Genomic DNA, 25,363 nt, shown 5'->3' on the forward strand with positions numbered 1-25,363 from the left:
GGGTTGACACTGGGGAGTTCTTTTGCTTGGTTGAAGAGCGGGAAGGAGTGATGACAAGGGGGCCATCCCTGGAAGTTTGGAAAGGAAACTGAGCAAGAGAGTGAGGAGTGGTTTCTTTGCGTGGAGGGTGGTTGAACTATGGAATGCATTGCCTGATATAGTGGTGAGAGTGAGAACAGTCAATGCGTTTAAGGAGTGCTATAGACTTTGTTTCCTAGGTGGGACCTCCCACGATGAGTCTTTTGACTCCTTGGAGGTCTAAATAATAATAATAATAATAATAATAATAATAAAGTGACAGCTTCCTTGTACAAAGGAGATAGATACACAGTAATATACTTAGATTTATGACTAAACATACACACATAACCCCAGTAATAAGATTTTTTAATAAGTATATATTTCGTCCTAAGTATCATAGGACATCTTCAGTACAGTTAATTCAAACAATACTAGGAATCACATACAATTAGGTCACATGCTTACAATGTAATCCCTCTATGCATGCAGTAGCGTGTTATAGAATTAAATTAAAATATATCTGGAAAAAAAAAAAGCCTTACATCACAGATGCAATTTGAATTGTAATGACGTTTTTACTATCCCTAAAGTCTGGGAAATTGTCATCCTAAATTGTGTAAAATAATTTTATATAAGTTATCTCATTTTAATGTAACTTTTTTTTCCCCAGATATATTTTAATTTAATTCTATAACATACTACTGCACACATACAGAGATTACATTGTAAGCATGTGCCCTAATTGTACGAGATTCCTAGTATTGTTTGAATTAACTGATACTTAGGACGAAATATTTACTTATTAAAAAATCTTATTACTGTGGTTATGTGCATATATTTAGTCATTAATGCGCCACAGGCCTCATTATACAACAAATACTCAGATTTAGCAAAGGCTTTTAACAGATTATAGCATGATAAGTTGATAGTCAAACTAGAGCAGATGGGATTGGATATTAAATTAGTGCATTGGATCGGAGACTGGCTATCTGATAGGTATCAGCAAGTTGTGTATGGGAGAGCAATATCCAGGAAGAGGAAAGTCACTAGTGGTGTGCCTAGTGACTTTCCTCTTCAATGTTTTAGGGCCATTGCTGTTTAACCTATATGATAATGATATTGCCGAAGATTTGGATGGAGATATTCAATTGTTTGCAGATGATACAAAGTTGGGACAAACTATGAAAAGTAGAGAAAGTGTGCAGGGGAACTGGCAATGCCTTTAACTAGGCTGTTTAAGTCTCAGCTCAAGCAAAGTCCCAAGAGTAGAGGGAATCAAAATAATCCCTTTGTATAAGGGAGAATCTAAGTCTGTGGAAGCAAATTATAGACCAATTAGTTTCTCAGGACTGGTGGTAAAAATACTGGAAAGTTGGTCAAGAAGAGAATTTAGGAATGGGTGGATAAGAGTATGACACTCTAGGAGGACAACAGGGAAGGGTAGGTCATATCTTAGTAATCTAACTTTTTATAACAGAGTGATAACTAAGTTAGATAAACGGAATGGCTATACAATGATGCCCGCTGGATTTTGCAAAGGTGTTTTACAGGATACCACATAGAACTGTTAGGCAAACTGCAACAAATGGGAATGGAGAGGAAACTGGTGATATGATAAAAGTGTGGCTCAAGAGAGACAGAGATACCAAAAAGTAGTACATGGAGGAACAGAATTCAGGAGATGGCAGGTAATTAGTAGTGTGCCACAGGGCTTTATGCTTGGATCACTCCAGTTTAATTTGAACATAAATGATATAGGAAATAATTTGAAGGGAGATATTCAGTTGTTTGTTGATGATCCAAAATTGGAAAGGGTAATAGTTAATCAAGGTGATATAGAAAGCCTGCAGGATGATTGAATAGGCTGACAGTATGGACAAAACATAATGGATGTCGATTTAATGTGGAAAATTATGCAATTTGGGATACAAAGATTACAAGCTGTGTATCACATTGGGGGAACTGTACTCCAGAAAAGTGATGAAGCCAGGGATTTGGGGGTGGTAGGTGGAGAGCTGAAGTTTAGAGGACATATTGCTAAAGTAGGCAAGGTAGTTCCCAGGATTAGTTGGTCATTGAAGAATGCACTAACAGGCAGAGATATGAGAGTTATCATTCCTTTTGATTACGGCTTGATAAGACTATACCTGGATTATTGTGCTCAAGTCTAGTCAATCTGGATTTCTTGGGGATGAGCAAGTGGTGGAGAGGATCCAGAAGAGAGTGATCAAGATGGTGAGTAGTGTGTGAAACGCACCCTATGAGGATAGACTAAGGGTGTGTGGATTGATTGCAAAAGTTGGTTGATTGGCAAAAATCAGGGTAGGATAGGAACAATTAAGTTACTCAAAGGATTTTACCCATGAAAGTTGGGTAAGGGTGTGGTTAGCAAGAGTGTGAGAACTAGTTTTTCACTTGGAGAGTGGTGAATGAATGGAATGGGTTGCCTAAGTCAGTTGTGAGTGCTTTGTCTGTTAGTGGTTTCAAGGAGACATATGATGTGTTGATAGTTTGGGCCTCCTATAATGAGTCTTAAGACTCAGTGGTGGGGCCCCTGCAATAATAATAACAATAGTAATAATGACAATGATGCCATTGGTGTAATTTGTGCTAATTTTTCTGCTGTCTAGTCTTTGATGAACTGCTTTATTGTTAACTGTACTTTCCGATCCATTTGTTAAGATGGGTTTAAATACTACAGTTTGGTTAATTTCTCTCTTATTACACATAAATTTAGCCAACTGGCTCCCTACCATACTAGCTTTATTTATTTTAATTGTTTATTTCCATATTTAGTTTGCCAACCTCACTAAAATCTGTGCCTAAATGGCCGATATATTTCTCTTGTTTCATACTTTCTCCATTAAGGATATACTTGACATTTTTAATCCTCCTGTATAATTTCATGCTTTTTAGTCCTTTTATTGATCATTTCCACACCATATTTTTTAATGCAGTTATTCAATCTAGTCAGAGACTCCCGAAGATGATGCAGTGGATTTATTTATTGGCAACTTGTTGGCAATAAATATGTAATAAATACAAATACGTATTGACAACTCATATAGGTAAATATGACTTCTCCATTGCTTCTGTCTTAGTATCACCACTTCTGGGTCTGGCTCCCACTGACGAGACCTCAATAAAGGGCGAAAACAGTCTGGGTAGTGGCCCCTTCCCTTAATGCATAGCATTATACATGTCCGCAAGGAGATGTGTTTTGCATTATGGGAGATACTAAGACAAGGAGTGATGAGAGCTTGATTTACCATTACCACGAGTTGCCTCAGTCCTGAAGATACTTCAGGCACAAATTTTGTTTGCTTACACTTATAAATTTATTATAGTCTAACCAATTGAAAAAAATCTTCTGATATAATAAATTCAGTTTAATCCTTTACCCAAGGGTAAACAAACAAAGTTTGCACTTGAAGTATCTTCAGGACTGAGACAACTCTTGGTAAAGGTGGACCAAGCTCTAATCACTCCTTGTCTTAGTATCTCCCATAATGCAATGCACATCTCCTTGTGGACATGTATAATGCTATGCATTAAAGGAAGTGCCACTACCCAGACCAGTTTCTACCTTCATTAAGGTCTCGTCAGTGGGAGTCAGACCCTTTACCACGAGTTGCCTCAGTCTTGAAGACACCTGAGGTGCAAACTTTGTTTGCTTAAACTTGGATAAAGGATTAAACTAAATTTATTATAGTCTAACCAAGTGGGAAAAAAACTTCGAACATCTTTCTCTAAATCCAGAGTAATTTAATAATAAGGTGAGACACCTTTTGGCAACTCGTATAGGTAAATATGACTTCTCCATTTCTTCCACCTTAGTATCAACACCTCTGGGTCTGGCTCCCATTGATGAGACCTCAATAAAGGTCAAAACCGGTCTGGGTAGTGGCCCTTCCCTTAATGCATAGCATTATACATGTCCACAAGGAGATGTGCATTGCATTATGGGAGATACTAAGACAAGGAGTGATGAGAGCTTGGCCCACCTTTACCACGAGTTGCCTCAGTCCCGAAGATATATTTCAGGCGCGAACTTTGTTTGCTTACACTTGGATAAAGGATTAAACTAAATTTATTATTGTCTAACGAAGTGAAAAAACCTCGAACAGAGAAATACCTAAAGAAAAGACAAAATGAATAAAACTGTCTATAGGAAATAGAGCAAAGTTAGTCAGTAAAAGAGAAAGAATAACACACACACACACACACACACACACAGAGAGAAGGAGAGAAAGATGGGTCATCTATTAAGAGAACAGCTCTTCTGGACAGAATCAAACATTCTTGATTGTGTCCAAGAGAGAGATTCTTTTGACATACATTCTACTTGGCAAGAAATAACATTCCTTTGTTAATCCTATACTCAAGTAAGCATAACATGAGACTATGAGACTGTTAACTTCCTATCAACTACCTTCATATCCCATAATTCAAAAAACATTATGAGAAGGGTCATTTTCCAGACCAGTTTCAACCTTTACTAAGGTCTTATCAGAGGGAGCCAGACCCCAGAGGATACCAAGGTCATCAATGTAGAAGTATATTTTCCATATACAGGAGCCTGTGTAGCTCAGTGGATGTGGCGTTTGCACACCACGGCGCTTGGCTGCACAAAGGAAGACTTGGTTTCGAGTCTAGTCGGCAACTAGAGGAAATTTTTCTAAGCCTTTTTTCGACCGGTTTCCCGAGTTAGTCGATCTCTGGCATGGGCAAGCGGGTTTTTCCTCCTGGACACTCAAGAAAATCGACCGTAGAACACACATTAAATATATTGTGTTAGGGTTAGGGACCACGAGATGGCGGCACATTTGAGCCGTCTCTCTTCACTGTGTACCGCTTAATTAGTGATAGCCTTGGGCCATCTATCTCTGATTGGTACTAGTGGAGATTGAACTGCCCACTCCGTCTCCAAAAGTTAGATAGGGCTAAATGGCCTCACCTACTCCCGTACACGGAATAAAAAAAAGGCGTATCTTTTTTTTTTTTAACGAAAGATAGCTTTTTTTTTTTTTGGTGCACCATCCCAGATATGAGAACAATATTCTAAGGGTGGATGGATTTGGGAATTTTTGAAGAGCGCTACAAGTTGCACAGAGGAGAAGTAACAGTTAGAAGACAAAAAGGATAACAATATTTTTAGAAGTTGAAGAGACCATGGATGCAGTGCGATATGTTTATGTCAGAATAGGCTAGATGTGAGTCAATTCAAGAAGAGAAAATCGATCATGGTTGGTGATGGTGGTGGTGGTGGGGGGGATGTTATCAAAAGTTAGGGGATTTTTTTGAATGTCAATGTATCACTGTGCAGTTTATTTTATTTTTGAAATGTATCACTCTACTTGAAACTTGCCCATCAATCAAGAAATTTATCCTCAATTTTAGCATTATATGTTATAGGTACTCCTTTCTTTCCATGACCAGTACTGCCCAGAAATAACATCTATTTATATTTATATTTAACAAAATGTCATCTGCTGAGACTTTTTTAATCTTAGTAACACCAATATGTCAACATGTTAATTCTCTAGTTCTCTTAGCAGTATCAGTTTGACTTTGTTTTCTGTTTATATCACTGTGCAGTTTATTTTATTTTTGAAATGTATCACTCTACTTGAAACTTGCCCATCAATCAAGAAATTTATCCTCAATTTTAGCATTATATGTTATAGGTACTCCTTTCTTTCCATGACCAGTACTGCCCAGAAATAACATCTATTTATATTTATATTTAACAAAATGTCATCTGCTGAGACTTTTTTAATCTTAGTAACACCAATATGTCAACATGTTAATTCTCTAGTTCTCTTAGCAGTATCAGTTTGACTTTGTTTTCTGTTTATACCTCTTACATTCATGATATCTATCTTCCATTCTGCTGGCTTTGAATAGCTGACTTTTCACTGTTCACTCTAACTTTCTGATAAAAGCAGCATGGGCCTTGTTTAGCTAGTAAAACAATAAAAAATGCTATTTGTTTGGCAAAGTCACGTTTCTTGGCTCACTGTCATTTGTACATCATTATGTCAATGAATGAAGATAAATCATCCATCATTTTGTTTTCAAAGAATAAGCTCCTCAATTTTGGTATTCAGCATTGATTTTTTTTTTTTATTTACTATGGCATACGAGTGGGAATGGGGTGGAAAGTTCTGATAAACACCTAAAACAAAAATTAATTCATTTTTTCTTATATATATATATATCCTAAAAGAAAAAATTATTACAATTTGATGAAACATAGGGTTCAAGAGAGTTTTATGATATATTCTTTCTTGTAATTATATCAGTTGCTTTAATGATATTTTTGTTCTAGGAGTTTTATAGTGAAAATACAACATAGAGAAACATTTCAAAAATGTTTAGTCCACCCTTTTATTCCCTAGCAGAATTATGTTGAAACAGGTTTGCATACCATTCCTGTTGCTGTTACCAAGATGATTTCCTCTTCAGCCAAAGGAATTAAAAGATAGGTTGAGGAAAGAACCTGAAACAGATCAAGGAAAACTAGATATTATAATTACTATGATATTCACATATTCACAATATGGGAATATCATAAAATATTCACGTATTTTATGATATTCCCATTATAAAGTTTTGAATCACATTATGGTGCTGATGTTTGTGAATGTTGTCTTTAAGCAAAAGATGATTTAATGATTTAATATAGGCTATGTTTCAGGGGAATGGCCAAGTTTCCTAGGCCCAAGAGCTACACAAGAAAGTTTTCAGATATTCACAAACCATAAGATATTTTCTAAAAAATTTAATTATTGAAAACACAGATACATAATTATACTCAACATTACTAGGATGTTTGATTATTGCCCATAGACAGCTTAAGTTGGGGATTCATTATTGATGTTATTTTTATGAATGCCATTAATCCTACCATTCTAGCCTAAAAACTATTTTAGGCTAGAAAAATTTAGGCAACTAACTTTTACTTCTAAAGCTCAGAAAAGTAACCAGTATTTCACCTTAGAAACTAATTTTAAAACAATCTAGTTAACAAGCTTAAACATCATGAATAACTTATTTTAAGTTACAACACCAAACAAAACTAAATCATAAATGTTTATTAACTGGCTTGTATATCACTGCATTTCAAATCAGCATCTTCAGAGCAAAAAACGTTTTGCTCTGAAGATGTTGGTTTAAAATGCAGCTAAATATAAGCCAATTAATAAACATTCTTTTATAATTTAGTTTTGTTTGATGCCATAATACCATTAAGTTATGAACAATTTTAAAACGAGCTTACTATTCACAACCCAACACCACAGGGTACGTTGAGGAATGCTGCTGGATAATGGTGAGAGGCAATTGACATTGACATTATCTTGCTGAAAATTACTTCCAATAAAAATCAGAGAATGGTTTCCACAAAACAACATTGAAATGTTGGACTGGTTGGCTCAGAGATCTCAACCACATCAAATATCTTCAGGACGAAATATAATGCCAAATTCACTCCACACCACAGCGGCAGTCATTAGCAATGCAGGTAGCTTTGAGCAAGGAATGGAAGAATATTCCTGTTGTGACATATCAGAAATCAGTTGAAAGCATGACTCGAAGGGTGGTTGCTGTCATTCAAACCAAAGTTGCCCCACTTGGTACTAAAAATGCAATTAAAATCCATTTGCTTGACCATAACTAGGTGTCCAAATACCTTTTGTCAACATAGTGTGTGTGTGTGCATTCAATTTGTTCAACCTATACATTAATGACATTAGGAAGGGTCTAACAGCTATCTCCAGCTGTCAGTACCCAGAATGGGCCCCAGGCAAGGGTTACTGGTAAATGCAGTGTCTAACACCCCCCCCCCCACTGTTAGGAGCGATTGCAAAAGGAATCTGTACTTCAGGTTATGAGAGGCCTACTTAAAAACAGTGGGAGATTACTTCTCTCAGGATCTATGATCCACCCAAAGTAGCATATGCAGAAGAGGAGTGGCAAACCAGCTGCATTAATTGCCTAAAATCCTCAAAGATGGATCAGCTAGTAAACAGAAGAAGTAGAAATAATGGTACCGCGTATGGAGTAGGCTGATACCTAACACAAGCCCACATTGAGTAGGTGTGAAGACAGCAATGTGGAATGCAAAATGCATTCCACTTATAATGTTTCAACTATCAATATCAGAACACTATACAAACCTGGCAAATTTAAAGTGATAGAGAGAGCTAGAACTGTTTAAATGGGAAATAGTGGGAGTTGCAGAGACTCACTGGACAGGCAAGAGAAAAATTGATATTAAAAATGCAAGCATATTCTACTCGGGAAGGAAAGCTAGCCATCATAGAGAAAATGTCAGCACTAATCATCAAAAAATGGCTCCTAAACTCAATAGCTGATATAAGACTAGTTTCCTCTAGAATAATCTCAGTAAGATTTAAAGCAAAAGAAAAAGGAATATATATATATATATACACATATTATCGTTCATATTTACTCAGTAGATAATGTTATAAAAATTAGTTTGAATGACTATATACCGAGAATGAAAAAGAAAAGGTTTAATGTTATGATACTACTAGTTTCGTTGAATAAATCAACTTCTTCAGGTATCACAGGCAAAGAATTATATAAAATAACATCAACAGATCTAGTATAAAACACAATAGTACATTTTAAAACAGGAATGCGTGCTGAAGTTCCAATTGAAGTTGACTACGTGCGTGAGCTGTCACCAGTGCGCCAATACTGGACAGTGGCAATGTGTACGTCAGAAAGATTGTAGCTAAGGCTGTTGTTAATATGGGATGAATCGAGCGATATTTCTCTAGATTCGATAGTCTTTCTTTCAAGTTCATCATAACACACGTGGATAATAGAAGTTTGCAGCCAGTCTATGAGGTGTTGGCAGCCTTCAGCCGAGTTGACAGAGAAGAGAACGTGGCTAGAGAGAGTGCTGGCCCTGGTCCTATTGTAGGATATGTCTCTTTGGTGTTCTTCCATATGTAAAAGGATGGATTTAGCTGGCTGGCCATAATATGGTTTGCCACATTCACACAAAACCTTGTAGACTCTTGGATACTGAATAGGAAGATGTTTCACTTTAGGTCTACTTAGTATGAAAAGTAATTCTAATGTTGAATTTCTTTAGAATTTTTGCCAATTTTGGGGAGAGAGAGCTGATGTATGGCAACGATATAAAAGCTCTTGGGGGAGAAGAATCTTCAATAGCAGTTAAGCGATGGAAAGAGAAAAATTTATCAATTTTTTAAGAGAGAAACCATTGTTGAGAAAAGTCCTTTTTAGTAAATGGAGTTCATTTTCAATTTCTGTTTTATCTGATAGTAAAGATCTGGCTTGATGTGCCAGGATTGAAATAATACCAAATTTTTGCAGAAGGTAGTGATGGGAAGAAGCATGAAGGTATCTGTCTGCGTGTGTGGGTTTTCTAAAAATGGAGATTTTGATATTTTCAGCACATCACGTAAGTTTTAAAACCAGAAAGGGAAGACAGTCATCAGATTCCAGTTTGTAGGTAAAATTGATTTTCTCATGAAACTTGTTGAGGTGGTCTAGAAAAAAATTGAGGTTGTTGAACCGTGTTCCCAGATGAGGAATACATCGTCTATATAATGATACGATATTTTGGGTTTAAGAGTCAAGGAATTAATTGCTTTTTCTTAAAAATCTTTAAGAAATATATCAGCAAGAATCGGAGAGAGTCGACTGCCCATAGCCAAACCTAAGCTCTGTTTGTAAGTCTTGTTTTCGTATTTGAAGTATCCTGAATATACACAGTGAGAAAGTAAGGAAAAGAATTTCTTGGACAGATTGTTCTGGAGAAGATGGAGGACTTCTTGAGTAGGTATATTCGTGAAGAGAGAAACTATATCGAAACTTGCCATTAAATCTCATTTGTTAATGGCAAGTTTCAACGAGAAAGGTAAGAAAACTTGAACATAACACGACTAGTTTTGTCGGAATGCCGACTTCTTCAAGTGTGTAAATAATAACAAAAAAACTGGAAAAATAACAAGGTAAAAAACATGGACTTCTCAAATTAACAAAATAGAAATGGCAACAGTCATATTTGAATTGGTGTCTGCGAGGCAGGACTAGCGTGAGTTGTAAGTGAGTGGCAACTGATTCGAGAGCGGCAGAACTCAATCACTGTGTTGTGAGCGTCAGCCAAACTATAGCTTAAATTGTTGTTTATGTGTGATAGGTCCAGAACTATCTCTTTTGATTCTACGATACGTCTCTGAAGTTTGTCACCGCATTTGTAAATATTGGTAGTAAGATTCCAGTCTATCTGGTGTTGAAGCTCTTCTAGATTAGAGTTAGCGGAGAAAAGAACATGACTGGAGAGTGTGCTTGCACGGGTACTTTTGTAAGAGATGAGATGTTCCTCAAGACGAAGTGAAATAGACTTATCAGTCTGTCCATAATAAGGTTTACCGCAGCTGCAGATGACTTTATAAACTCCTGGAAACTGAAGCTGGTTGTGTTTTGGTTTGGGGTGACTCAGAAAAGAACGAAGCTTTGGTAGGGTGGTGAAGTAGGTTTTATGTTGAATTTCTTCATTATTTTGGCCAGTTTTGGAGATAGAGAGCTTATGAATTAGATGTGAGTAATAGGATTGGAGTTATCTTCTTGTCGAGGTTGGATACGTGGATGTAGATGTTTAGTGATGCTTCGAGAAGAATAGCTGTTGTTTAAGAATATTTTTCTTACCTTTCTCGGTGTTCTTAGTCAGTATAATTATCATCATCAAATTCCTGACATATACCCTCAAGGGGTGTACAGAATATGATAGTACTACATGAAAAATTAACATCATTACTAACTTCCTATCTATAATTTTATTCCAAATCAGTCTGTTACTCGTCAAGACTCCAACATCATCAGATCTTATATTTCTATCGTCTAAGGCACTTTGTACCGTATCGATCGACCTATATCTTGGTCTTCCTCTGGATAATTTTCCTGCAAACCTGGCAGAGAACACTGTTTTGCTAATCTTTCCTTGCCCATTCTGTTTAAGTGAGCATACCACCTGAGATTAGCTCTGCTAACGCATTCCTAGATGCTGATAATGTCAAGTTCTTTCCTAATATCCTCGTTTTTAATATGATATTGCCGTTGATGCCATCTCTTCACACCTCTAATCTTTCTCAGGACTCTCATATCTGTGGTCTCTAGTCTTTGGTCAAGTGTTTTACTTCTGACCCAGCTCTAAGATCCATAAGCTAAAACTGGTTTGAACACTGTCTTGTATACAGCTAATTTAGTGTTCCGACTAATTTCTCTCTTATTCCATTTGAATTTATTCAATTGACTGCCTACCATACCAGCTTTGTTCATTCTGTTGTCTATTTCCATATTTAATTTAACATCTTCAGCAAAAATCGGGCTAAGTAGCTGAAATGTTTTACTTGTTTAACAGGTTCCCCGTTCATAACACAGTTGACATTTTCAACAAGTCTACCTATTTTCATTGTCTTTGTTTTTTTAATGTTGACCTTCATACCATATCGGTTACAATCTAACAGATAAGCTTAGGTGTTGATAGTTATTCATGACTTATTTTTCACGGTATTAACAACACCACAAACACTTTTATCAACAAGGATGTTTTATTAACGCTTATATTTCGCTGATTTTCAACTCAGCATCATCAGAGCACAACACACTTGTAAACGCGACAGTGAGTGAGTGAAAAAATATAATTGCAAGAGACAAAAGATCTAAAGTCCTATTTTTGGCACCATCTAACGGGGAAAAAAAAAAAAAAAAGCAGTTATCCAGGAGTTTTTCTTAGGATAACCGTCTCCCAAATATTTGGCAAATTAACGAAACCATGTTTGTTAAGGTTGGGAGAATTCTTCAAAGCCATTGCTGACTCAAAAAATAATCATTCAGTTCTATAATGACTCCTAAATAGCACATTCGTTTTCCTCCATCTAATCCTGTGTGAAGGAGTGTCCAAAGTGTAGTCTGCCAGTCCCGAAATGCCATAGTAATAGTAGCGAATGTATCTTTCATGTTCTTCCAGGCAGATGTTCACTGATCTTCCTGTTTACCCATAACAGGCCAAGTCACAATCACGCGGAACTTCATACACTCCTGGGTGCGCTAAAGGGTGAAATTTATCCTTAGGCGAGCGGATCAGAGTTGCCTGCTTGACATGAGGTTTGAAAGTGGTGCAAAGGCCATGTTTCAACAAAACTTTCGCTATTTTTTCCGATGTACCTCTGATATAGGGCATAGAAATGGTCATGTTGTATTCTGTTGTATTAGGGGAAAGCAGAGTAATGGGCCTATGTAGTATTTTATCTATTTTGTAGGGATTGTAGCCGTTGGCTAAGAACATATGGCGCAGGTATTGAAGTTCTGTGGTCAGAGCTGTATCGTTAGAACAAATAGCACTGGCTCTGTGTGTAAGTGTTTTTAAAATGCCGTACTGTTGGACTGGATGATGATGTGATTGTTTATGTTGGTATCTTCCTGTGTGTGTAGGCTATCTGTAAATAGAAAAAGATGGTGATCCATCTGAAAGGCGGGTGACTAATGTGTCAAGAAATGGTAAACAGTTATTTGATTCTTTTTCTACTGTGAAGTGAATTTTGGGGTGTTGGCTGTTTAGGTAGGTGACAAAAGCATCCAAAGTGTCATGTCCATGGGGCCAGATGGCAAACACATCATCTACATAGTGTAACCACACTTGTGGCTTGTATGTAGCTGTGGTGAGTACTTTGTTTTCAAAGTCTTCCATGTAAAAATTTGCTAATGTGGGAGAGAGAGGGGAACCCATAGCAGTACCATTAATCTGTTTGTAGAATCCCCCCCCATGTAAAGTAACCTGCATTCATGGTAAATTGAAATAATTTAAAAATATCTGGGGGAAATTTAGACTTGATTAAATCAAGAGTGTCTATAAGTGGTACATTGGTAAATAAGGAAGTGACATCGAAACTAACCATTGAATTTATATCAATGACATTGTCAGTGAATTGCAAGGGGATATTCAGTTGTTTGCAGATGATGCGAATCTGGAAAGAATTATTAGTAATAGTGCAGATGCGGCAGCCCTGAAAGAGGATTTGAATAAGCTAGATAGGTGGGCAAATGAATGGGGATTTCAGTTTAATGCAGCAAAATGTAAGGTCTTGAAGTTTGAGACACATCAATGGGACGCTGCATACTCTATGGGAGGAGTTAAACTGGAGGAAGTAGGGGAGACAAGAGATCTGGGGTTGATGATTGATTAAAACTTGAAATTTAGAGGATATATTGCAAAGGTAGTGAAGGTAACACAGAGGATCGCTGCAATAATGAGAAGGACACTGACCTGCAGAGATAAAAGGGTTATCATTCCATTGTATAAGACTCTGATCAGACCACACTTAGACTATTGTTCTCAGATCTGGTCTCCAGGATTTGAAGGGATAAATTAACTGTGGAAAGGGTACAGAGGTGGATAACAAAGATGGTTTCAGGACTGTACAATGATAGTTATGAGGATCGGCTGAGGGAATGTGGACTGCAGAGTTTGGTAGATAGAAGAAAGAGAGGTGATATGATCAAGACTTTTAAACTGTTGAGAGGTGGTTACAGGGTTGACACTGGGGAGTTCTTTCACTTGGTTGAACAGCGGGAAGGAGTGATTACAAGAGGCCATCCCTGGAAATTACGAAAGGAAACTGTGAGCAAGAGAGTGAGGAGTGGTTTCTCACCACTCCATCAGGCAATGCATTCCATGGTTCAACCATGGAATGCAATTGCCTGATGGAGTGGTGAGAGCGAGAACGGTCAATGTGTTCAAGGAGTGGTATGATAGACTTTGTGTTTCTTAGGAAGGATCTCCCACGATGAGTCTTTTGACTCCATGGAGGCCTGAATAATAATAATAATAATAAAAAATATAGAAACCCCAAAAACCCATGGTTTACTGTTTTCTCCCCAATAATTCTTAAACAACAACTAGTTCCTCTGTTGGTTTGGAAGACAAACTGTTCTTCATTCATTTCTTTTTCTATTTTACTCTTAATTCTATCCAAAATTATTTGTGCCAGAATTTTTGCTGTGTGTTATAAGACTTATCATTCTAAAATTATTACAGTCTAAAACTCCCATCGTTTTTGGAATGGGGATAAAAATTATTGATCGTCTACATATTCGTCCTATCTCTGTAATATCTTCTCATTTTCTATTTAAAAGTGTCTATAAGTGGTACATTGGTAAATAAGGAGGTGACATCGAAAGAACCATTATGTCTGAATCTTTTAGGATTAGATTTTTAACCAGTCTTTTGAAATAGACTGAATTTTTTACAAAAGTAAAAGGAGGAGTGGCCAGTAAAAAGAGGAGTGGCCAGTAAGGGTGGGCAAGTGAATTAGGCTAAATGCTGTGCCAGTTTATATATGGTACTATCTATGCTACCAACTATGGGGCATAGGGGATATTAGTTTTGTGGATTTTTGGTAATCCATAAATACGGGGTGGTTTAACATGAATTGGTATTTTCCTGATGATTTCTTTGGGTCATGATGTCACTTTTTTCAGTACTTTTCGGACTTTTTTCTTTTGAGACATCGTAGGGTCTTGATGTATAATTTGATATGTGTAACTGTACATAGGAGATCTTGCATTTCTTTGTTATACTTTTCTTGATTCATGATAACTGTTGCATTTCCTTTATCAGCTTTTGTAATAATAATATTTTTATTATTATATAACTTTTTAGGGCAGTTATTTGCTTACGTGGCATATTGCTTTTTGGAGGCTTAGCTTTGTTTAGAATACTTGCTATATCTAGTCGCATGTTATTGGCCATTGCTGGCAGAAGATCGTGGATACCTAGTTCTACTTTCATCATAATTTCTAGTTTAGGAATTTGTTTGGGTGTGATGGCAAAGTTATGTCCTAGACTGAGAGCATTCTTGGCTTCTTCAGTGAGTGTTTCTGACAAAAGGTTTACGACCACGTGGTCTCGTCGAAGTTGCAGTCGGGACTTCGTATGTTGGCATTGTTGTAGGAGTTCATATTTCTTTAGCCATTTGTTCTAACGATACAGCTCTGACCACAGAACTCCAATATCTGCGCCATACGTTCTTAGCGAATGGCTACAATCCCTGCAAAATAGATAAAATACTACATAGGCCCATTACTCTACCCTCCCCTAATACACAAGAATACAACATGACCATTTCTATTCCCTATATCAGAGGTACATCGGAAAAGATAGCCAAAGTTTTGTTGAAACATGGCCTTTGCACCACCTTCAAACCTCATGTCAAGCTGGCAACTCTGATCCACTCACCTGAGGATAAACTTCACCCTTTAGCACACCCAGGAGTGTATGAAGTTCCATGTGACTGTGACTTGGCCTATTATCGGCAAACAGGAAGATCAGTGAACATCTGCCTGGACGAACATGAAAGATACATTTGCTATTATTACTATGGCAATTCGGGACTGGCAGACCATGCTTTGGACACTCCTTCACACAGGATTGTTAGGAATCTGTGAGCATGTGACTTCACGAGTGCGCCAGTATCTGATAGCAGAGCTAAATGAGTCCCGTAAATTATAACTAAGGTTACTGTTTATGTGATAAGAGTCCAGATCATGCTCGCAGATGCCTAACACTAGAATTTTAGCCTGGACTGTAACTTCAGTTCAAACTTAACTGTAGTTCATAGCCAGTTTTGTAGTGATACAATGTTTCTTTATGGTGTTTTTTTATGTTTGCTTTTAATGTTCTCGCCTGAAGAAATCAGCTTTCCGACGAAACATGTGTGTTAAATAAAATTAATTGTTTGTCTAATTCTCAGAATTCAGTCAGTAAAAAATATGAACATATCTTCATACCGAGTAAATACAACGGATAATCATATATATATATATACACATTGGTATCTTGCTAATCCAAACTAATAAAAATACTGTGCTCGTTCGGATTAACAAAAAGTTCGGATTAGCGAATTTTTGCCCAAGAAACAGCAATAACTAGCGTTTAAGACAAAAATAATCAGATTCTAATGGTACATCAATTTAATTCTGTAAAGAAATGTATATCTGATAGGGAAAAAAAAGCTACTATGTTGTAATGTAAAAAAAAAAAATAATACAGTACACAAGTTTATTTTAGTAAAAAATTTAGTTTGTATGTACTGTATTGTTGAGGATTCTGATTTAATAAAACTGCAATAAAAAAATCTATCAGTGCATAACTTAATTTGTGTAAAAAATATTACTTTCTTGTACACTACCGATAAAAAAAAGGTTTCACAAAATAACACAAAAAAGTTTTTTTTTTTATTTCTTTGTAAAAAAAAAGTCACTGATTTTCTTTTGCTTCTTGGAAGCTAAACTTTTTTCGAATGCTTCTTCTCGGAGCTGCATTAGCAATAAAATTTTGTGGAATGGCGTATCATTCTGCTTAGCCCATTCTATACACATATTAAAACTGTCAACAACCTCTTTATGTGTTACTCTTTTTCTTTTCTGTAAGATCTATTTGTGAAATTTCAACATCTGGATTTATATTTTTAACCAAACCATGCATGTTTTGAATTTCCTCTTTTTGTGTATCACCATACTTATCTTGGTAAATTCTAGAAGGCCACAGTTTTTTCCATGACGCTTGAATTGCTTCAGGTTCGACGGCTTCCCAGGCAAACAGCAAACGTGAACACACAATAAATCAAAATAGACCTGCACTATAACAGTACAATCGACAGTATGAAAAAAAAATACTGTACTGTAATAATAATGAAATAAATAATAATAGTTAAAATAATAATTATTAAATAAAAATAATAGTACACAATATAATAATATGTAATAAATAAAACTTTTTTTCTTTCAAACCCCAGTTCGGATTACTGGAAGGTTTGGACTAAAGAGGTTCAGATTAGCAAGATACCACTGTATATATGTATATCAATCCAAGAAATAAGAGGTTGCAGAAATTATAGCATATCAATATCATTTGTGTGGGTGGGCAGGCCTTAATTCACTCGTCAAAGTGTATCAACTGGTTGCAATCTTTACTCTTCTCTTTTTTTTCATGTGCAATAGTTCTTTCATAACCTCTGTCTCTCTCTCTTTTCCCCCTCCTCTCAACATGCTTGTTAGTTTTAATCATTTCATATTATAAAAACTATCTAACTTTTCGCTGCCTCTCTTTGCAGACCTCATCACATTTTTTAATCTTTGCTCCTACACCGTTTTCCCTTTCATGCCCATCCTAATCACTTCTCTCAGAATAACTGTCTTGTACATTCATCACAATTTTAGTGAGAGAATGGTTACTAAAATTGACCTGGCTGCTGGGATAGATAAAAAACATACAGAGTAGAGTTTGGTATGTAGCAAGTAGGGAATATAATTGAGGCATGAAAACTGATAAGAGAATTGTATCAAATATATGATGATTGTTTTCATATGCTGTAGGATTTCAAGTCATCGGTGGGAACTGCATCAAGGGAAAAAAAAAATTTCATTATGTGGAATATTTGGAGATTTGAATTCATTATCAGTGGGTGTGTATGTGTGTAGTGTATCTAAACTAAGTATTCCTGGCTATTGCAGTGTGTTATTAAATTGTTATTAGTATATGCAAGACATGGCACATTAATATGCTGTTGGTTTTGCAACCTCTGATGTGTGAAATTATATATGTTTAAATTTAGACAACACTCATATGGCAAAGTAGCTTTTGCTGCCCACATTCAGTTATCTTTGTACAAATGCTGATGACAAAACATGTACATTTTTTTGACGTTTTGAACCATGAGGAAATCAACTGATACTGATTGCTATACATATCCAACTACATCCCTCTATGTGTATTTTGACAGCTTATTTTTATGAGGACTATGAAAGTATTTAAACAGTATTGATTTGTGTACGCATTTTTTTTCTACCTTCAGAAAAGTTCTGGACCTATAAATCGTGAGAGGTGTGTCAAATTTACCTCCTATTCAGGAAAGCAATCACTGTACCTGAGAGGTTGACAAAAATGGGAAAGGAGCAATACATGCAAGTTATTTACAGATGTGTATATAGTGTAGATACTGTAATTATAAAACTACAGCATGACTTGAAACTTGTTCATAGAAAAGCATCTGATAAGGAGAGAGAAGAAATAAAGTTTTGAAATATTTAATTGAAAGTTAATATTGTCAGATTACATTCAGTTGTGCAAATTAATGGGGCTAGAGCTGCAAGAGTCTGTCAACTCCATTGAGGTCTACTCACAGCTGGCGCTAGGGTCTTTGGCGCCTGCATGCAATTTCTACCTAAGCGCCCTTGTAACGATCTGGGAGAGTGTGGTTCTTTTACGATAATAAAAATTTTAATTATTTGAAATTTCTTAAATAAATTTTGACAGAACAGCCACACGTTGGTTCACTAAATGTAATGACTGGGGGTGTTGCCTAGGCAGGAAAATTGTTAAAAACCAGAATATTCAAAAAATTCTCAAAAGTTAAACCAAATTTTGATAAAGCCACTTCACTTTAAACGTTGAATATAATGATACAGGGATTTTAGCCTTCTCACTGACCCGAATCGCTAACAAAATTAAAATGAATTTTAATTAAAGTTAAAATTTATTTGAACTAAAGTTTAAAAAATTCTTGCATTTTACAAGTTACTAAATTCTTAGTAACTTGTAAAAAATTTTTAATAATTTTTATAAGTGGAACTATCTTTCAGAAAAATAAAAGAAACTCAAAATAGATGAGAAAATAAGAAAAGAATTCAGAAATAATTAGAACATTTAATATAAGTATTCAAAAAAATGACATCTTTACAGAATAACAGAAAATAAATTAAATTACATAAATTTAGTTGAAATTTTTTTATTAAAATTTCAAGGTTTTTGATTTCATATTAAAAAATTAGAAATAATGGTCTTAATTCCGCACATATATCATTTTCAATAGCTATTAACGACAAACTAACAAGCCTTTTTTGTGACATACTTGTTCTTAAGCAGGTTTTATTCAATTTCAACTTGGAAAAGGAACGTTCACCCCTCGCTACACTAACAGGTAAGGTTAATAGCATTCTTAAAGCAATTGAAGTTAGGGAAAGATAAATTATTGGACACAATAAAATTAAGAATATGGAAAGGGCTTTTGAATATATAAATTATCCTTCCGAAAAATATCATGGAAAGCACATAGCTCGTCATATAGTTCTATTGCATTTACGTTTTTATTCTCACAGTCTTTCAAGAGAATCTCTAAATCGTCACAATGTTTTCATAAACCTTCGTTATTAATTTATAGTAATCTATACAAGAAATTGAAATTATCATAATATGTTTTTAGTTGTTCAAAACGTTCTATTAACGAACACATTGCAACGTCTATAAGTGTATAAAACACATTCACTCTAAATTTATCTTCTGGCGATTGTGACGTTTCGTCATGATGCTTGTAGTCAAATTGTCGGGTCTTCTTTTGTCGTCGAACTTCTGTACCAGTTTTAAATTCTTGTTCTCCATCCACCTCTTCACTCAGTTCTTTTGCTGTTTTTAGAATTTTAAATTTGTATCTGATCGATACTCTTGTAAGAATATTTTCAAGTTTTCGATAGATTCTAAAGCAAGTGTAATGTTCATATTTTTGTCTTGAAGCATTTTACTCACAGGGTTTATTCTGTTAAGTAAATCATGCTGTCATGCTGAGTTTCTTTATTAAAATTTTTATTATTTAAAATTTCAAAAAGTGCATCATAAATTTCTCCTAACTGATATCGTAGAGTGCGGATTGCATTAATTTTACTTTCCAATCGGGTTTTATTATTATTATTATTATTATTATTACGGGTATCTCCATGGAGTCAGTAGACTCATCGCGGGAGACCCAAACTAGCAAAACAATATCTGTCATATCTCTTCTTGAATTCATTTACAGACGAAGAGCTCACAACTAAGTCAGGCAATGAATTCCACTCATTCACCACCCTCCAGGCAAAAAACCTTGTTCTGACACCTTTGTTAACCACACTCTTCTTTAATTTCCAGAGATGACCTCTTGTTCTTCCATCACTATCACACAGCTGAAACATTTCCCCTGCATCAATCCTATAAAAACCTTTTAGTAATTTGAATGTTTCTATCATATCACCTCTTCTTCGCCTGTCAACCAATCTCTGCAATCCACAAGCTCTCAATCTATCAATGTAGGGAGTATTTTTTATATCACTCACCAACTTGGTCACTCTTCTCTGAACCCTCTCCACGGCCTCCTCATCTCCAAGGAATCCAGGTGACCAGACCTGAGCACAGTAATCCAAATGTGGAAGTATCAATGCTTTATAAAGGGGAATAATAACCTCTTTATCTCTGGATGTCAGTGTGTTCCTCAACAACCAAGTAATCCTATGTGCAATCTTGGACACCTTAGCAATGTGTCCTCTGAACTTCATCTCCCTATCTACCAATACCCCTAAGTCCCTAGCCTCATCAATCTCTTGGAGTACCTTTCCATCGATGTAGTACACAGCTGGTAATCTTTTAATCCCAAAATGCATGACTTTACACTTTTCCACATTGAACTGACATCCATTTTCTTTTGCCCATTTTACCAGCTTATTTAAATCCTCCTGCAAACTTTCAACATCAGCTTGATTTTTTATTGCACTACACAACTTTGCATCATCAGCAAACAACTGAATATCTCCCTTTAAGCCGTTTCCTATATCATTTATATACAAATTAAACAACATTGGCCCAAGCACAGAGCCCTGAGGTACACCACTGGTCACCTGCCTCATTCTGGACTCGGCTCCTCCATACACCACCTTATGGTATCTCTCCCTGAGCCATTCTCCTATCCATATCACCAATTTAATATCCATTCCCATCTGCTCCAATTTGCGTAACAGTGTTCTATGGGGTATCCTGTCAAAAGCCTTAGCAAAATCCAGAAGTACCACTGTGTAGCCAGTTCCTTTGTCCAACTTGGATGTTATTCTATTATGAATAGTTAATAGATTGCTAAGGCAGGATCTACCTTTAACAAAACCATGTTGGCCTCTATAGAGTATCATATCCTGATCCACCCATTCTTGAATTTTGTCTTTAACCAACTTTTCCAATACTTTTACCACTACTCCTGAGATGGTGATTGGTCTGTAATTCAATACCGCAGTTTTAGAGCCACCCTTATGCAAAGGAACCACTTTGCCTAACTTCCACTCCCTAGGGACCATACCAGAGTTCAAACTTAAATTAAATATCCAGGTAAGAGGGGTTGACAATTCATTTGCACATTCACGCAACACCCGAGCTGATATTCCATCTAAGCCTACCGCAGTGTTTGCATTTAAGTTTTGCAATATATTTAATACCTCTGATTCTTTAGCTTCAATTCTCACATTAGGTATTGCTATAGGTATAGAGATATCCTCACTTGGGTGATAGACTTTTGAGAAGTGATCACTCAGTAACTCGACTATTACATCTGATTTTGTCACCTCAATACCATCAGCACCCACTAAGGTTATCCTTCTGAAGTCATTCTTCCTCTTACTTGCCACATAGCGGAAGAACTCTTTGGGATTACCCTTGATCTCTTTGGCTAAGGTCTTCTCATAATATGATTTAGCTTTTCTTACTATGCTGGTAACCTTCCTAGCTTGAGCCTTGTACTGCTCATGGGTGTCCTGATCGCCCTTCTCCTTGTAAATTCTCCATAACATTTTCTTTTTTTGCAGTTCAAGCTTGATACTACTGCTCATCCATCTAATGCCTGCCTTGTTTGACCTCCTGACCATAGGGACACAATCTGATATTGCTTTCCTCAGATACCCGCTGATTTTATCCCAAGCACTGCTAACATCTTTCCCTTGCAATATGTTTTGCCATGGGATGGCTGCAAGCTCACTCCGAAGCTTGTTATAATTGCCTAACCTGTAGTTCCGTACATACCCCTTCTTAATAGAAAAATCCACAGATTTTGCAACCTCCCAAGTCAATACCACATGATCGCTTTCACCAACTGGAGGTAACGAGGACACCTTACTAATGCATATAACCTCTGAACCAATAACCAGGTCCAACACTCTCACACCACGTGTCCCTTCAGTTACGTGCTGTTTCAAGTAATTATCTCGTAGAAGATGTATGAACTCCATTTCCTTTTTGCTACGTGATATTTCCTCCTTCCAATTGATATCACCATAATTAAAATCCCCCATAATAATCACTAAGCCTTCACTCATTGCACTAAGTTGCTGATGCATGAATTCAATATCTTCCCCCGTACTCCCTGGCCTATAGCAGCATCCAACTCTATATTTGGTTGCGTTGGTCACTATTTTGCACCAGACTGCCTCAAATGAACTCTCATTCACATGTCTATCATCATGATATACTACTTTCTTTGGCTGCAACACATCGGCTATCATCAACAGTACTCCTCCTCCTGTTCTATCTTCTCTATCCTCCCTGAAAATACTGTACCCTTCACATTCAATTCCAGTGACCACATCTTCTGCTGACAGCCAAGTTTCACTAATGCCTACAACTTTTGGTGAGATTTCACTGACTAATGCCAAAAATTCTTCTCTCTTATTTCGAATGCTTCTAGCATTGGTATACAAAAATTGCAGATTCCCTCTAGATCTTGTACCGGCTTTAGAACTGATATATAAGTCACTAACTACCTTAGTCCTATGCCGATTTTTATCCCCTCTCTTCTGCAATTTATTCTGCCTATAAGGATCAATAAATACACAATCAGTGCTAAAGTTTCTCTCTCTTACACTCAACCTTTTCAATATTAGTTTCCCTGCCCAATAACTTCAACCTGTTCAGAAAACAATAACTCCTTCAATCGCTTATGTCCTTCCATGTTAAGATGCAGTCCATCTCTAGCATACAACTGCCTTTTTCCTTCAAACACACTCCAAACATCAACAAACTCCAGACCTCTTTTTCTGCACATTCTTGCAATCATATCATTCATTATCATTGCTCGTCTACTTAACTCGTAATTGTCAAAACGAGGCAGCACGCACACTATTCTCCCATTGACACTTTTCCTCTTCACAATATCTAATAATGTTCTTAAATCTTTTCCTACCCGATTTATACTACCTCTCAAGTCATTCGTACCCACCATAACTATCATCTTGTCTGTTTCATGCCCTCTCTTTATCGCTAAAGCCACTCTTTCTATTGTCCCATCAGCCCAGCACTCCTCATGCATACCACTCTCCTGAGTGGTAGCTGTTTCAATGTTAATTTTTTTACGAACTTTAAAAAGATTGTACAACATTTGTAAGAGAATGAAAAGAAATTTTATATTTCTTGAATAATTGCAAAGAAACTAATTGTATCTACATTCACTTTGGCTGCATCGTTAATGATTAAATTTAGAGTATGAGCAGCACATGGCACATAAAACGCTCGAGGATTTTTGTTCAAAAGCAAATTTTGGAGCCCATATTTTTTTCCTTTCATATTTGCCCCATTTTCATACCCTTGACTTCGCATATCTTCAATGGAAATGTTCCATTTTTCCAGCTATTCCATTATTGTTGCACATAAACCATGTCCATTCGAATCTTTTACGTCTGTTTTACTTGCATCAGTTGTGCAGTCTAAAATTATGGAATAATATTTAGATTTTCGAATTTATAATAAAATTGTATTCCTGATTGCGTTACTTAAAGTTAACAATATTTCATTTTGACTGTCTTTACTCTAATAGTGTAACCTATTGTATTCGTTGTAGGTCTTTTTCAACATGAGTTTCCATAATGGGATCAAACATAGCAAACACTTCGACTAATTTTAAAAAATTGCCGTTACTACTATCATATATAATTTATCAGATGATCTGCGAAAAGCTAAATTTCGACTACAAAGGAATTTTATAATTTCAATCAAGCATTCTAAAACACTCGTTCAATGTTTCTTTTCCATTTCATACATGCTTTGAGTCTGGAAATCAGTAGTTTTGTTTTTTTTAAATTTTTATCAAGTTCCTTCCATTTAAAGAAATTTTTCATGCGAGTTAAACTAGTCTCATGTCTATGTAAAGTTGTACTTGCATTTCTCCAATCATTATAACCTACAAGACTCAGTAGGTGCGACAAGTTTGCAACAAAAGGAAAAATCAGAATTTAAAGTTTCGGAATAAATGAGCCATGTTCTTGGCACGAGCTCCCGTTTTCCATTTTTCTATTATAATACGTGTCGCAAAATTTACGACCATATGTATCTCTGGGATATATTATATTTTTCTTTTGAACAGGCCTCATTTCAATTAAAACAGCTCGTTATTTTTCATCAATATTTCCCCATTCACCTGGATCTTCTAAATTTACAGAGACTAGCAATGTGCTAGTTTCGTGGTCAACTAAACTAAATCTTGTTGTAGTTGACTAAATCCTAACTATTTTTCACTTAAAATCATGTTCAATAGTTGCAATAGTACTTTCATGAAAACTGGATGATGTGCACGGTTCTTCAACTCTGATTTCTGATGTATCAAGTTAGTTACAATCTGCATCAGAATATTTTAATATTTTAACAAATTTATTAAGGGCCCCAGTTTGTTTCTTAATATCTGCTTCTTTTGCAGCATGATGCTTATGATTTTGTGCACCGAATAACTTTTTTTTTTAAATTTTTGATTTCATTTCTATTTTATACCCACAAGAAATTATTACACAACACGACACAGAGACGAACTAATAGTCGTCACTGCGCTACTGTCAGTAGCCTACTGAGATGCATACCATATGATTGGTTAACTAGCAACAAATGCTTTGTACGAAAATTTGTTTCTACGCATAAAAAACGTTCATCGTTTCACTTTAGATAGATTGCAGTAGACACAACATTCTGCAGGCAAACATTTAGCTTGCTCTAGCTGCAAATTGTAAACAGCCGGCTGATCAAAGAGGCAGCAATATACATTTTTTTTAAATTTTTATTCGGTGTATCTGGCCTTATTTATTTTAATATTGATCATTCTAAGAATTTTTTGTTTTTATGATAAAAATTTTGTTTCTTAAAAATTAACTTTTGAACCGCTCCCTGGCGGTGGCGCCCCCATCGTAGTGGCACCCGCATGCCGCTTCCATCAGCCCTGGGTCTACTGATAAAAATAGTCAAGGATTTTTGTAAAAAAAAAAAAAAAAAAAAATCATTATAGAAACAAGATAAAAAAAAAGTAAACAATGAGACTACTCAAATGAAAATTGGTGACAAATGGCTGGTGAAAAACAAATGAAACTTCACAGGAAGGCAAATCAGAACAGAATTTCTGTAGAAATGTTTTGATATGGTAAAACAAGTCAGTATCATTTTTTTTTTAAACTTCATGGG

At 36.0% G+C, this 25,363-nt stretch overlaps 1 protein-coding gene across 1 annotated transcript in view; it reads right to left on the reverse strand.

Moving 5' to 3' along the window:
* LOC150107877 (GPI inositol-deacylase-like) overlaps window positions 1-25,363 on the reverse strand; it is a 301,804-nt gene that overhangs the window by 261,828 nt on the left and 14,613 nt on the right. Inside the window, exon 2 of the mRNA XM_090415403.1 lies at window positions 6,452-6,523. Coding sequence (XP_090271529.1) covers window positions 6,452-6,454 — 3 coding nt within the window. The 5' untranslated portion in view covers window positions 6,455-6,523. The remainder of the gene's footprint in view (window positions 1-6,451; window positions 6,524-25,363) is intronic.

The sequence above is a fragment of the Typopeltis vanoorti genome, chromosome 3 (genome assembly GCF_054136105.1).
Source record: "Typopeltis vanoorti isolate ZY-2024b chromosome 3, IOZ_Tvanoo_1.0, whole genome shotgun sequence".
NCBI classification, from domain to species: Eukaryota; Metazoa; Arthropoda; class Arachnida; order Uropygi; family Thelyphonidae; genus Typopeltis; species Typopeltis vanoorti.